The sequence below is a fragment of the Sus scrofa genome, chromosome 13 (genome assembly GCF_000003025.6).
Source record: "Sus scrofa isolate TJ Tabasco breed Duroc chromosome 13, Sscrofa11.1, whole genome shotgun sequence".
Classification (NCBI taxonomy): domain Eukaryota; kingdom Metazoa; phylum Chordata; class Mammalia; order Artiodactyla; family Suidae; genus Sus; species Sus scrofa.
The window spans coordinates 121,027,872-121,041,590 of NC_010455.5; the positions used below are offsets into that span (position 1 = coordinate 121,027,872).

Below are 13,719 nucleotides of genomic sequence, written 5' to 3' on the forward strand. Positions count from 1 at the left end.
ACCCTTGGATCCATGACATTTTATAAATACACATTGAAAAAAAAAAAACACACACACACATATGTAACTTTGGACAAAAAAGAGTCTATGGCAATAGCAGTTCCCAGAGAAATGTAAATCTAAAAACAGGTAATCTGAGGAGTAGGCCTTGATTGACCCAGATAAACACCTAAACCAATTCAGAGGTAGACTCAAAGAGATGTAAACAATTCTGAGGGGTCAAAGTTGCCAAATAAGAGTAAAGCTCTCTCCTATACAATATAACCTCTAAATTGGGAATATGACTAACATATTTTAGGAACATTTAACATAGCAGTTAAAAGAATCTCAATTAACAAAACCATTCCATTCCTCAAACATTCTAGTTAATTATAATTTAAAACCTGCACGGAAACACTAACACAGCTAGAGTTCCTACTGTGGCAAAATGGGATTGGTGGCATCTTGGGAATGCTGGGACACAGGTTCGATCCATGACCTGGAACAGAGGGTTGGGGATCCATACTGTGGCAGCTGCAGCTTAGGTTGCAACTGCAGCTCGTATCTGACCCATGGCCTCCACAGGGAGGTCAAAAAGGGGGAGGTAGGGGGAAGGAAGCACTATACAGCTGCTAATCACAGAAGGTTTTTCAAGACCCCAATCCAACAGGACTATGGCCCTGTTGTGTGTGCTCTCTGTATGGTAGTCCCAGAACACTAACTCCCTCCTCATCCCCGACACTGCAGGGGGGCCTTGTTACTACTGGGAATTGGTTGTTCTGCAGACTAGCATCACAGATTTCTGACATAAGAGTCAGTGACTGAGTTCTGTATTATAGAGGAGCTATAGCAAATTTCTTTACAAGATTCTTACCCCTGGAGCCTCCTCAATGATCTTCTGATATCTCCTCTGCACACTACAGTCTCTTTCAAATAGGTACACCACATTGCCATGGTGGTCACCAAAGACCTGGACTTCTACATGCCTGTTTAAAAACCCAATGAAAAGTTTCCATTTGAAAGATGAATATTCAAGAAAAAAGTTATATATATGAAATGGCTTGGGAAATAAAAAAAGACAGGAAACACAGGAGACTACTTATGACCTCACAGGAGGGGCAAGTCACAGGTATAAACTGCCAAGGAAAAGACTACATTAAAATTACAAATTATGGAGTTCCCGTCGTGGCGCAGTGGTTAACGAATCCGACTAGGAACCATGAGGTTGCGGGTTCAATCCCTGCCCTTGCTCAGTGGGTTAACGATCCGGCGTTGCCGTGAGCTGTGGTGTAGGTTGCAGACGCGGCTCGGATCCCGAGTTGCTGTGGCTCTGGCGTAGGCCAGTGGCTCCAGCTCCGATTAGACCCCTAGCCTGGGAACCTCCATATGCCGAGGGAGCGGCCCAAGAAATAGCAACAACAACAACAACAACAACAAAAAAGACAAAAGACAAAAAAAAAAAAATTACAAATTATATGAGTTCCTGTCATGGCGCAGCGGAAACAAATCCGACTAGGAACCATGAGGTTTCGGGTTCGATCTCTGGCCTTGCTCAGTGGGTTAAGAATCTGGGATTGCTGTGAGCTGTGGTGTAGGTTGTAGATGCGGCTGGGATCTGGTGTTGCTGTGGCTGTGGCATAGGCCGGCAGCTACAGCTCCGATTAGACCCCTACCCTGGGAACCTCCATATGCCTCTAGTGGCCCTAAAAGGACAAAAGACAATAAATAAATAAATAAAAAATTTAAAAAATAAGTAAAATTACTAATTATAGTCACATTTCATATATCCTCAAAAAGCCAATGAAAACATTTTTTTAATGACCAGGGACTTTTAAAGATTAACTTGTCTAATCATATTTTATAAAGTAAAGCAGACTGAAAATTATTATGGCTTATCCATAGAAAGTTAAGAAATAAGTTTATAGGGATCACTTGTTTTTAAGAATACACTAACATTAAATCAAAAAAATAGAAAAAGGAACTTTTTTTTGGTCTTTTTAGGGCTGCACCCGTGGCATATGAAGGTTTCCAGGCTAGGGGTCAAATTGGAACTACAGCTGCCAGCCTGCACCACAGCCACAGCAGTGCCAGATCTGAGCCACATCTGCACCCTATACCACAGCTCACAGCAACGCCAGATCCTTAACCCACTGAGCAAAGGCAGGGATCAAACCCGCAACCACATGGTTCCTAGTCAGATTCATTTCTGCTGTGCCACGACGGGAACTCCTATTATTACTTTAAATATTTCTCCTTTTCCTTTCTCTCTTCTCCTTGCTGTATTCACATGATACATAGGTTACACCATTTAAAATTGTCCCACAGTTCTCAGATATTATGTTCTGTTTGTTTATTGCTTTCTGTTTTTGTGTGTGTGTCTTTTTAGGGCCGCACCAGATGCATATGGAAGTTCCCAGGCCAGGTTGATTCAGAGCAGTAGCTGCAGGCCAACCCCACAGCCACAGCAACACAGGATCCGAGCCGTGTCTGCGACCTACAGCACAGCTCACGGCAATGCTGGATCTTTAACCCACTGAGCAAGGCCAAGGATGGAACCTGCGTCTTCATGGATGCTAGTCAGATTCATTTCCGATGAGCCACAACGGGAACTCCCTGCTTTATTTCTCTTCTCTTCAATCTGAGGAGTTTCCATTGACATATGTTCAAGGTCACTGTTTCTTTTCTTAGCTGTGTCCAGTCTACCAATAAGCCCATCAAATGCGTTCTTCATTTCTGCTACAGTGTTTTCGAATCCTGGCATTTCCTTTAAATTTTCTTCTTAGAGTTTCCATCTCTCTGCTTACCTTCCCCATATGTACTTGCATGCTGTCTACTGCTCCATTAGAGCCCTTAGCATATTAATCAGTTCCTTTAAATTCTATACTTGACAATTTCAAAATCCGTGTCATGTTTCTGGTTCTAATGCTTGCTTTTTCTCTTCAGACCATACTTATCTTTTGGCATGCCTTAAAATGTTTTCATTAAATGCCAGACATAACGTATTATGGAATAGGAACTGAGTTAAATAGAACTTTAATGTGAGGTTTTATGTTAACCTGGCTAAGAGGCAGGTTGTGTTTAATGTCTGCAGTAGCTGTAGGTGCCAGAGGCTTCAGTTTCCTTTAGTGTCCCTGTTATATTTTTTTCTCCTGTTGTCTTGGGGTTTCCCTAAGAACACCTTTTTTTTTTTTTTTTTTTTTTTTTTTGTCTTTTGTCTTTTTTGTTGTTGTTGTTATTGTTGCTATTTCTTGGGCCGCTCCCGCGGCATATGGAGGTTCCCAGGCTAGGGGTTGAATCAGAGCTGTAGCCACCGGCCTATGCCAGAGCCACAGCAACGCGGGATCCGAGCCGCGTCTGCAACCTACACCACAGCTCACGGCAACGCCGGATCGTTAACCCACTGAGCAAGGGCAGGGATTGAACCCGCAACCTCATGGTTCCTAGTCGGATTCGTTAACCACTGTGCCACGACGGGAACTCCGCGAGAACACCTTCTTAAATAGAGTCTCTGTCTTGCAGCTCTTTCAGTTGTAAGCCTGTTATTGTATGGTAGACCTGGTGACATGGTAGTGGAGTGTGGGGGAGTGAAAGCATTCTATGATCTCATGATTACATTTCTGTCTTTTAATGGGTCTGTGTCCTGTGTGCTTCAGAGGGCTTTTTAGCTTTCTTTTTCTTTTTTTTTTTCCTTCCCTGAGGAGAAACAGCAAGGCTAGAGGGTGTTAGAGTCAGCCTGCTGCCCTTCCACCAGGACAGAAAAGGCTCTGGCCAAGTTCCCCTTAGAGTGCTGGCCTTCCTTCGGGAGAACAGACTGCTCTGGGCCTATTTCAAAATGGTTTCTTTTCTCCTCCCCCTGCTCTAAAATGGGAGGGAACTTTTCTTGGATTTTCATTGTGAGAATCTGGTAGTATTCTTGGTGGAAACAAATCTATGAAAATGTGGGGTTCCCCCTAACACCAGGTCCTCACCACCAAGTTAGTCCATACTCAGCCTCCAGTATTTGTCACAATTCCCATTTAGGTGTTCCTATCAGTTTACAGCTCCAGCAGCCTCTGCTCCAGATTAGCTGATCTTGGCTGGGCTCACTGTATGCACATGCCTGCCCAGATTTCAGGGGAGTGATTTGCCCTGTGGCCTCAGTTCTCTGACACGTCTAAAATTCACTGACTTTCATTTTGTTCAAATTTTTACTTGCTGTTTAGATGTGAGTGACAACTTCCAAACTCTGCATGTTGGAGCTGCACTGTTTGTTTTTCAAATTCCAGTTGTAAAACTTGACCACGTCCACTGACTCCCCCCGACATTCAGCTGCTCCAGAGAAGGAAACACTAGAGCAGGGACTCTAGGTTCTGCAAGGAACACGTGGGGGCCACACCAGGGGCACAACACAGTCTTTTTTGAGTTCTCCAGAGGAGCAAACACTTTTCTTCAGCTGTTTGCAAGGAAAGCTCTCTGAGGATCTGTGTTCTGTGGTGATTTCTACAGTTGGCAAGTCACCCCTGTTATTTCCCTTTTTCTGATGATCCTTTTCTGTGTTGCTTTCCTAACTTAGAGATTCTGGAGCAAAGTGTCTGAGAACCAGGAGGTGCATCAAATCCTAGCCACTCCAAGGCAGGCACTGCTGGGGTCTGGCTAGACAGACAGACAGATGCATCTGGATTCCAGCAGGAACGCTTTGATATTTTCTAAGTGCTCTGAAGTTTTTATTTTCCTGTTGGTATTTTCAGTCCTTCTAGGATGTATAATAAATGTGAAGTAATGAGGGAGTCTTGATTCTTTAAAAAAAAATCCTCTAAAAAAGTATGTTTTGAAGGCTTTTCTATCCCAACTTTTTAGGTCAGCTCAATAGTTCTGATCAGATCTATAAAACATCATGATTTCTGTTTTTCTCAGTTAACAGCACCACCTTACCAATCTTGTGGCACCCCAGAAGATTACTCGACAGGTAATTATTTAGCAGGACATAAAATAGTATGATTATCCTGATACTGAAATATGAGAAAATACACAATAGAAATATGTAGAAATGCTAATACTAACATTAGAAGAATGAGCTTATGAGTGAATTTGTATTCTATCTTCTGTATTTTCCAACTTGGTAATGTATTCATATTACTACCATACTTAAAAAATACTATTGATGCTTATCATGAAGAAAATAATATACCAGGTAATAATATAAGGGAAAATAAAAAGAACTACCAGGTCTTTGATTTCCAGGAGTTTCCCAGCTACTGAGGGAATAAATTACAATGTGAGGTATTCTCTAGCTAACATTTCACAAGAATCTACATCTTTAAGGAATGTTGCGGGCATTGAGTTACAGTCACTGAAATAGCCAGCTGACGTCTCCATGACAATTTTAACTCAAGAGTAAGCCAATTTGCATAGCCAGTCTATTCTTTTTTTGAAAGATACTGTGGAAAAGAACCTTCAATTTACCTTAGAACTGCTTCCATTTTTGTTGTATTTCCCACTAATAGATGGCATATGTCGTGCTCTCCTAGTCAACTGGCCTATTTTGAGAATGACTTTTTTTTTTAAACTATCATACCCTATTGAATTTAATGAACAGTGCCATGCATATAACAGTTCTAAGTTTTGTTGGGACTGAAACAAAACAATTGGGAGCCTTCTTTAAGAAGAGTATAAAACTAGAATTCCCGTCATGGCTTAGTAGTTAAGGAACCCGACTAATGTCTATGAGGACTTGGGTTCAATTCCTGGCCTCACTCAGTGGGTTAAGGATCTGGTATTGCCGTGAGCTGTGGTATAGATCACAGATGAGGCTCGGATCCCGAGTTGCTGTGGCTGTGGCATAGGACGGCAGCTACAGCTTCAATCTGACCCCTAGCCTGGGAACCTCCATATGCCACGGGTGGTGCGGCCCTAAAAAAAAATTTTTAAAAATAAGAGTAAAAAATTAGTACAGGATCTCAGAAGAGGCTCATGCAAGGAAGGGCCTGAAGCTTTAGTTCATTACTTTCTAGAAAAAGCCCTCTCTGGCCATGATTCCAAAATGAATTATTCTTTATAAAGTCATCCAACTTACAGGTTTTATATATATGTATATTTTTACCATGAATTCTATGAAACAAGAAGTTTTTATAATTAGTATCTTACTTGAAGCAATACAGATAAAAACAAAACTCAAAAAAAATTTTAAAAATTAGACATCAATATGATATTTGCTATAGTGGTACCTAAAGAAAACAGTTTAGTGCGATTACTTAGAGTGTGAATTCTAGAGTCAGCCTGCCTGTGTTCAAATATCAGCTTCACCACTTCTAGGCAGGAGACCTTGGGGAAGTCAGATGACCACTCTCACTCAGTGTTCTCACCTGCAAAATGGGAATAGGGCCTACCTAATAGGATTATTGCAGGAACTAGAATAGAAATAGGACAGGAAGATTACTACTTAGTATACGTAAAATACTTGAAATCTGGCACATGATTTAGTACCAGAGTGAGCTGTTAGTATTATTTGTCAATATATCACAGTTATAATTCAATTGGGATAACTATTGGGTAACTATTTCCATTTTCTGAGTATCTCAAATGATATTTATAGACTTCTGTAAAATAAAGCTTGATTTCTTATAAGAATTTTTTTCATTTTGAAAAGACTAAATTCCATCAACAAGAAAAAAAATTTAGTGAATTAATGATACATTAGTTTCAAGGGACTACTAAGCAAGCCCAATAAAAAGAATAAGGTGGGAGTTCCCATCGTGGTGCAGCAGAAATGAATCTGATTAGGAACCATGAGGTTGCAGGTTTGATCCCTGGCCTTGCTCAGTGGGTTAAGGATCTGGCGTTACCATGAGCTATGGTGTAGGTCGCAGACGCAGCTCTGATCCCGCCTCGCTGTGGCTCTGGCGTAGGCTGGCAGCTACAGTTCCAACTGGACCCCTAGCCTGGAAACCTCCAGGTGCCATGGGTGCAGCCCTAAAAAGGAAAAAAAAAAAAAAAAAAAAAAGGTGTTCCCGTCATGGCGCAGTGGTTAACGAATCCGACTAGGAACGATGAGGCTGTGGGTTCGATCCCTGCACTTGCTCGGTGGGTTAAGGATCCGGCGTTGCTGTGAGCTGTGGTGTAGGTCACAGACACGGCTCGGATCCTTCGTTGCTGTGGCTCTGGCGTAGGCCAGCAGCTACAGCTCTGATTAGACCCCTAGCCTGGGAACCTCCATGTGCCATAGGAGTGGCCCTAGAAAAGGCAAAAAGACCAAAAAAAAAAAAAAAGAATGAGGTGGGTCTATGTTCACTGACAAGAAAAGATGTCTATGATATAACATTATGTAAGATTCTGTTCACTGTTTCCTGTGTATTTTGCATTCGGTGTGTATACGTATAAATGATTCTATTCACATAGAAAATGCCTGGAGGAATGCATACCCTACTATAAGTGGTTATATCGGGAAATGGGATTAGAGAATTTAACGTACTCCTGTATTAAAATTTCATATTTTATATAATGTGCCTGCATTTCTTTTTTTTTTTTTTTTGGCTGTACCTGTGGCATACAGAAAGTCCTGGGCCAGGGATCAAACCTGCACCACAGCAGTGACCTGCACCACAGCAGTGACCTGAACCACAGCAGTGACAACACTGGATTCTTAACCTACCGTGCCATCATGGAACTCCTGCATGCATTTCTTTTATAACTGAATTTTTTTCAAAAAGCTGAACCTACCTTGGCATGTCTACAAACTTCTCAATCATCATAACGTCATCGTTGACACACTGCTTAGCTTCTCTCCGAGCTGATTCCAACTGCTCTTGAAATTCTTTTTCAGATCTAATGATCCTCATACCCTAGGATGGGAAGACAATTATGACTACAACATAAGTAGAAGAAATTAGACTAGGCCCAAATGGACAACACAAGCACACACAATCTTACTTTTCCTCCTCCACCACGAACAGCTTTAATCATGACAGGGTAACCGATCCTCCCAGCATGCTCTCTCAGGCACTGGTCTGACTGGTCCTCGCCGTGATAGCCTTCCACAATGGGCACTCCAGCAGCAGCCATGATGGATTTGGATGTGCTTTAGAGTAACAAACCAGATGTGCCCCAATTCTATGATTATTTCATACAAGAGAATCACAAACTGCCCAGTCTACAGAATACAACGGAACTTTTAAATTATTCCACAGGTAAAGAAAGGTCTACCATCTGAGACAACAAATATTAATGCAGCCGTTAAAATATCTATTTGTTTCCTTAATCCAATTACTATGTGGTAGCTCAACCCATCTTGTTTTAAACTGCCCCAAATGAATTAACATATTGATTAGAAATGCTAATGAGTTGAATTATTTTCTGTAACTCACTGTAGTTGCAAATAAATAACTTATGCCTATGACAACAAAAGGGTGTAATTAACATGCCTCTTATAGGTAAAACAAACCATTTCAATTGACCTTCCGATGGCTATATTTAAAAGAGATAAAAAACTCTTACCTCTTTATACCCATGTCTCTAATTGCTGATGAAGGAGGACCTATGAAAATAATTCCTTCTTGTTTACATAGTTCAGCAAATTCCATGCTTTCTGAAAGAAAACCGTATCCTGGATGGATAGCCTAGAAGGGAGAAATGAAAGGATAAACATTCAAGCGTCCCACAGGCAAAGTGATGCAGGTGATGGTGGCTCCCTCTGGGAAGGCCTGCTGATGCTGGTCTCTATCAGAATGTTTCCAAAGAGAGGACTGAAGTTTCATACTAAAGTTCTGAAGCCTCATAGAAAACCCTAAGGACTCAACCCCAAAACTCCTTGAACTGATTAATAAATTCAGCAAAGTAGCAGGATATAAGATTAACATTCAGAGGTCAGTTGCATTTCTGTATACCAGCAATGAAACATTAGAAAAGGAATACAAAAATACGATACCTTTTAAAATTGTACCTCACAAAATCAAATACCTCGGAATACACCTGACCAAGGAGGTAAAGGACCTATATGCCAAGAACTATAAAACTTTAACCAAAGAAATCAAAGAAGATGTAAAGAAATGGAAAGATATTCCATGTTCCTGGATTGGAAGAATCAATATTGTAAAAATGGCCATACTACCCAAAGCAATCTATAGATTCAATGCAATCCCTATCAAATTACCCATGACATTGTTCACAGAACTAGAACAAACAATCCAAACATTTATATGGAACCACAAAAGACCCAGAATCACCAAAGCAATCTTGAGAAACAAAAACCAAGCAGGAGGCATAACTCTCCCAGACTTCAAGAAATACTACAAAGCCACAGTCATCAAAACAGTGTGGTACTGGTATCAAAACAGACAGACAGACAGACCAATGGAACAGAATAGAGAACCCGGAAATAAACCCTGACACCTATGGTCAATTAATCTTTGACAAGGGAGGCAAGAACATAAAATGGGAAAAAGAAAGTCTATTCAGCAAGCATTGCTGGGAAACCTGGACAGCTGCATGCAAAGCAATGAAACGAGAACACACCCTCACACCATGCACAAAAATAAACTCCAAATGGCTGAAAGACTTAAATATACGACAGGACACCATCAAACGCCTAGAAGAAAACATAGGCAAAACACTCTCTGACATCAACATCATGAATATTTTCTCAGGTCAGTCTCCCAAAGCAATAGAAATTAGAGCAAAAATAAACCCATGGGACCTCATCAAACTGAAAAGCTTTTGCACAGCAAAGGAAACCCAAAAGAAAACAAAAAGACAACTTACAGAATGGGAGAAAATAGTTTCAAATGATGCACCCGACAAGGGCTTAATCTCTAGAATATATAAACAACTTATACAACCCAACAGCAAAAAAGCCAATCAATCAATGGAAAAATGGGCAAAAGACCTGAATAGACATTTCTCCAAAGAAGATATACAGATGGCCAGCAAACACATGAAAAAATGCTCAACATCGCTGATTATAAGAGAAATGCAAATCAAAACTACCATGAGATACCACCTCACACCAGTCAGAATGGCCATCATTAATAAGTCCACAAATAACAAGTGCTGGAGGGGCTGTGGAGAAAAGGGAACCCTCCTGCACTGTTGGTGGGAATGTAAACTGGTACAGCCACTATGGAGAACAGTCTGGAGATACCTTAGAAATCTATACATAGAACTTCCATATGACCCCGCAATCCCACTCTTGGGCATCTATCCGGACAAAACTCTACTTAAGAGAGACACGTGCACCCGCATGTTCATTGCAGCACTATTCACAATAGCCAGGACATGGAAACAACCCAAATGTCCATCGACAGAGGATTGGATTCGGAAGAGGTGGTATATATACACAATGGAATACTACTCAGCCATAAAAAAGAATGACATAATGCCATTTGCAGCAACATGGATGGAACTAGAGACTCATACTGAGTGAAATGAGCCAGAAAGACAAAGACAAATACCATATGATATCACTTATAACTGGAATCTAATATCCAGCACAAATGAACATCTCCTCAGAAAAGAAAATCATGGACTTGGAGAAGAGACTTGTGGCTGCCTGATGGGAGGGGGAGGGAGTGGGAGGGATCGGGAGCTTGGCCTTATCAGACACAACCTAGAATAGATTTACAAGGAGATCCTGCTGAATAGCATTGAGAACTATGTCTAGATACTCATGTTTCAACAGAAGAAAGGGTGGGGAAAAAAATGTAATTGTAATGTATACATGTAAGGATAACCTGACCCCCTTGCTGTACAGTGGGAAAATAAAAAAAAATAAAAAAAATAAAAAAAATTAAAGTTCTGAAGCCTTGACCAGAACCAGGAAGATCTGAATTTCCTTTTATTGTGGTAATATATATATCAAGTTGACTATTTTAAACACTTTTAAGTGTACAGTTCGGTGGCATTAAGAACATTCAAAATGTTGTGCAACCATTACCATCATCCATGTCGAGAACATTACCTACTGAACATTATTTCCCTGTTTCCTGATAACCTCTATCTTACTTTCCATCTCCATGCATCTGGCTATTCTTGGTACTTGATATGAGTGGAATCATATAATATTTGTTCATTTGTCTGTGGTTTATTTTATTTAGCATGATGTTTTCAATGTTGATCCATGTATCAGAATTTTATTCCTTGTTTATGTCTGAATAATAGGGCATTGCAGGTATATTCCACATCTGTTCATGCACTCAGCTCTTGTTTTTTGCTCTTCACGGCTGCACCCATGGCATATGGAGGTTCCCAGGCTGGGGGTCGAATTGGAGCTATAGCTACCAGCCTACACCACAACCACAGCAAAGCAGGATCTGAGCCGCGTCTGCAACCTACACCACAGCTCACGGCAATGCCAGATCCTTAACCCACTGAGCAAGGCCAGGGATACAACCTGCATCCTCATGGATTCTAGTTGGGTTCCCCCATCCCCTCAACTCTTGATGGACATGTGGATTATTTTTACTTCTTGGCTATGGTGAATAATGTTGCTACGAACATTGGCATACATGTATGTGAGTTCCTGCTTTAAATTCTTTTAGGTAATATCAAGGAATATTTGCAAAAAGGAGCAAAGGACTTCAGAGTGGTAATGGGGGTGTTGTATGCTCTGCCTCCATATAAAGCTGGCCTAGGATTGAAACCATGGTACTCAAAAGCTTAAGAGCACCCTCGCACAATAGTAACACATTTGGCTTCAGGTCACTATCTCCCAATGTTACGCTTCCAGAAAAGAAGCTAAAAAGCAACAACAAGTCATATAGTATTAAAATATGTATACTTTGGTGAAAGAGGACCCCCATCAGCTTTTAACCCAATTACCTGCAACTCAGTTTTAAGAATTTATTTATTTGGCTTTCTAGCGCATAGAAAAGGAAAATCATTAACTGAAGGACAGCAAGATTTCTAAGAGAAACATACTGAGAGTAAAAAGGGAGGAAATAGAGGAAAGCAAAAAGCAGAACAGGCTCAGATGGTTTAGTGAGGAATAAAGCAGCTCTCCAGCTTCAATAGTCCTTAGGGCAATTTTGTTCTTCTAAAATAATAATTAAGTATGTTTAATTATAACCCAGAGAATGTAAGAAGAAAAAATCTCCTTCAACCCCAGTTCCAAATAGTTAAGTTCAAAGAACGTTTTGAAATTAAAGGGTTAAGCATCAGATGTCTGGGAAACGCATGTAAATAGAAAAACCCACATTTTAGTGACAGCAAACAGCAAAATGCTAGATATTGAATAAGATGCTAGATAATCACATTTTGATATCAGTTTGGAGTTTTGTTTCTTTTAAATAAAAGTTCAATTCTAGTCATTTTATAAGAAATGCCAAATATTATTTTTGTGAGGCAAAGTAAAACAGGTTTATATCCTAGTTCTCCATGGTTTGTTTTTCCCCCTTTGATCATTTTTCTCAGTTGAGGTACAGTTGGTTTACAATCTTTCAGGTGTACAGCAAAGTGATTCAGTTACAGACAAACACACAGATTTTTTTTCCCAATTCTTTTCCACTATAGATTATTACAAGCTGCCGACTATAATTCCCTGTGCTGTACAATAGGTTCTTTTTATCTATTTTATATATAGTAGTATTTATCTGTTAATCCTGAATTCCTAATTTATCCCTCCTCACACCTTTTCGCTTTGGTAACCATAAGTTTGTTTTCTATGTCTGTGAGTCTATTTCTGTTTTATAAATAAGTTCATTTGTTTAGATTCCACATATAAGTGATATCATATGATATATTTAAATTGGAAAGGAAGAAGTAAAACTGTCACTGTGGTGAGATGACATGATACTATACACGGAAAATCCTCAAGACTCTATCAGAAAACTACTAGAGCTCATCAGTTCGTTAAAGTTGCAAGATACAAAATTAACACACAGAAATCTGTTGCATTTCTATACACTAGCAATAAAATATTAGAAAGAGAAATCAGGGAAACAATCCCATTTACCAACACATCAAAAAGAATAAAATACCTAGGAATAAACCTACCTATAGGAGGCAAGAGACCTATATCCTGAAAACTATAAGATGCTGAGAAAGAAAATGAAGATGACACAAATAGAAGGATAAACCATCTTCTTGGATTAGAAGAATTAATACCGTTAAAATGACCAGGAGTTCCTGCTGCAGGTGGAACCGGATCGATGGTGTCTTGAGAGAGGTGGGACAATCCACTATTGCCTCAGCTGTGGCTTAGGCAGCACTAGCAGTTTGGATCTGACCTCTGGCCCTGGATCTCCACACGCCACGGGGCAGCCAAAAATTAATGAATAAAATAAAATAAAATAAAAATAACCATACTACCCAAGGCAATCTACATATTCAATGCAATCCCTATCAAATCACCAATGGCATTTTCCACAGAACTAGAACAAATAATTCTGAAATTTATATGGAAACACAAAAAAACCCTGAACAGTCAAAACAATCCTGAGATAGAAGACTGGAGTGGAAGCAATCATGCTCCCTATCTTGAGACCATAGCTACCATCATCAAAACAAGATGGTACTGGCACAAAAACAGACACATAGATCAATGGAACAGGACAGAAAGCCCAGAAATAAACCCACACACTTATGGCCAATTAATATACGACAAAGGGGGCAAAAATATACAATGGAGAAAAGACAGTTTCTCCAATAAGTGATGGTGGGAAAACTGGACAGCTACATGTACAAGAATGAAATTAGAACATTCCCTCACGCCATACACAAAAATAAACACAAAACAAATTACACTTAAATGTAAAACCAGATACTATACAACTC

The 13,719-nt window shown here is 40.1% G+C and overlaps 1 protein-coding gene across 3 annotated transcripts in view; it reads right to left on the reverse strand.

Moving 5' to 3' along the window:
- MCCC1 (methylcrotonoyl-CoA carboxylase 1) overlaps positions 1–13,719 on the reverse strand; it is an 87,470-nt gene that overhangs the window by 44,646 nt on the left and 29,105 nt on the right. For all 3 annotated transcript variants that reach the window (XM_021069887.1, XM_021069889.1, XM_021069888.1), the window contains 4 exons: positions 8,449–8,570; positions 7,885–8,032; positions 7,675–7,796; positions 854–965 (listed from right to left, as the gene is read on the reverse strand). In XM_021069887.1, the coding sequence (XP_020925546.1) occupies positions 854–965; positions 7,675–7,796; positions 7,885–8,032; positions 8,449–8,570 (504 nt within the window). The remainder of the gene's footprint in view (positions 1–853; positions 966–7,674; positions 7,797–7,884; positions 8,033–8,448; positions 8,571–13,719) is intronic.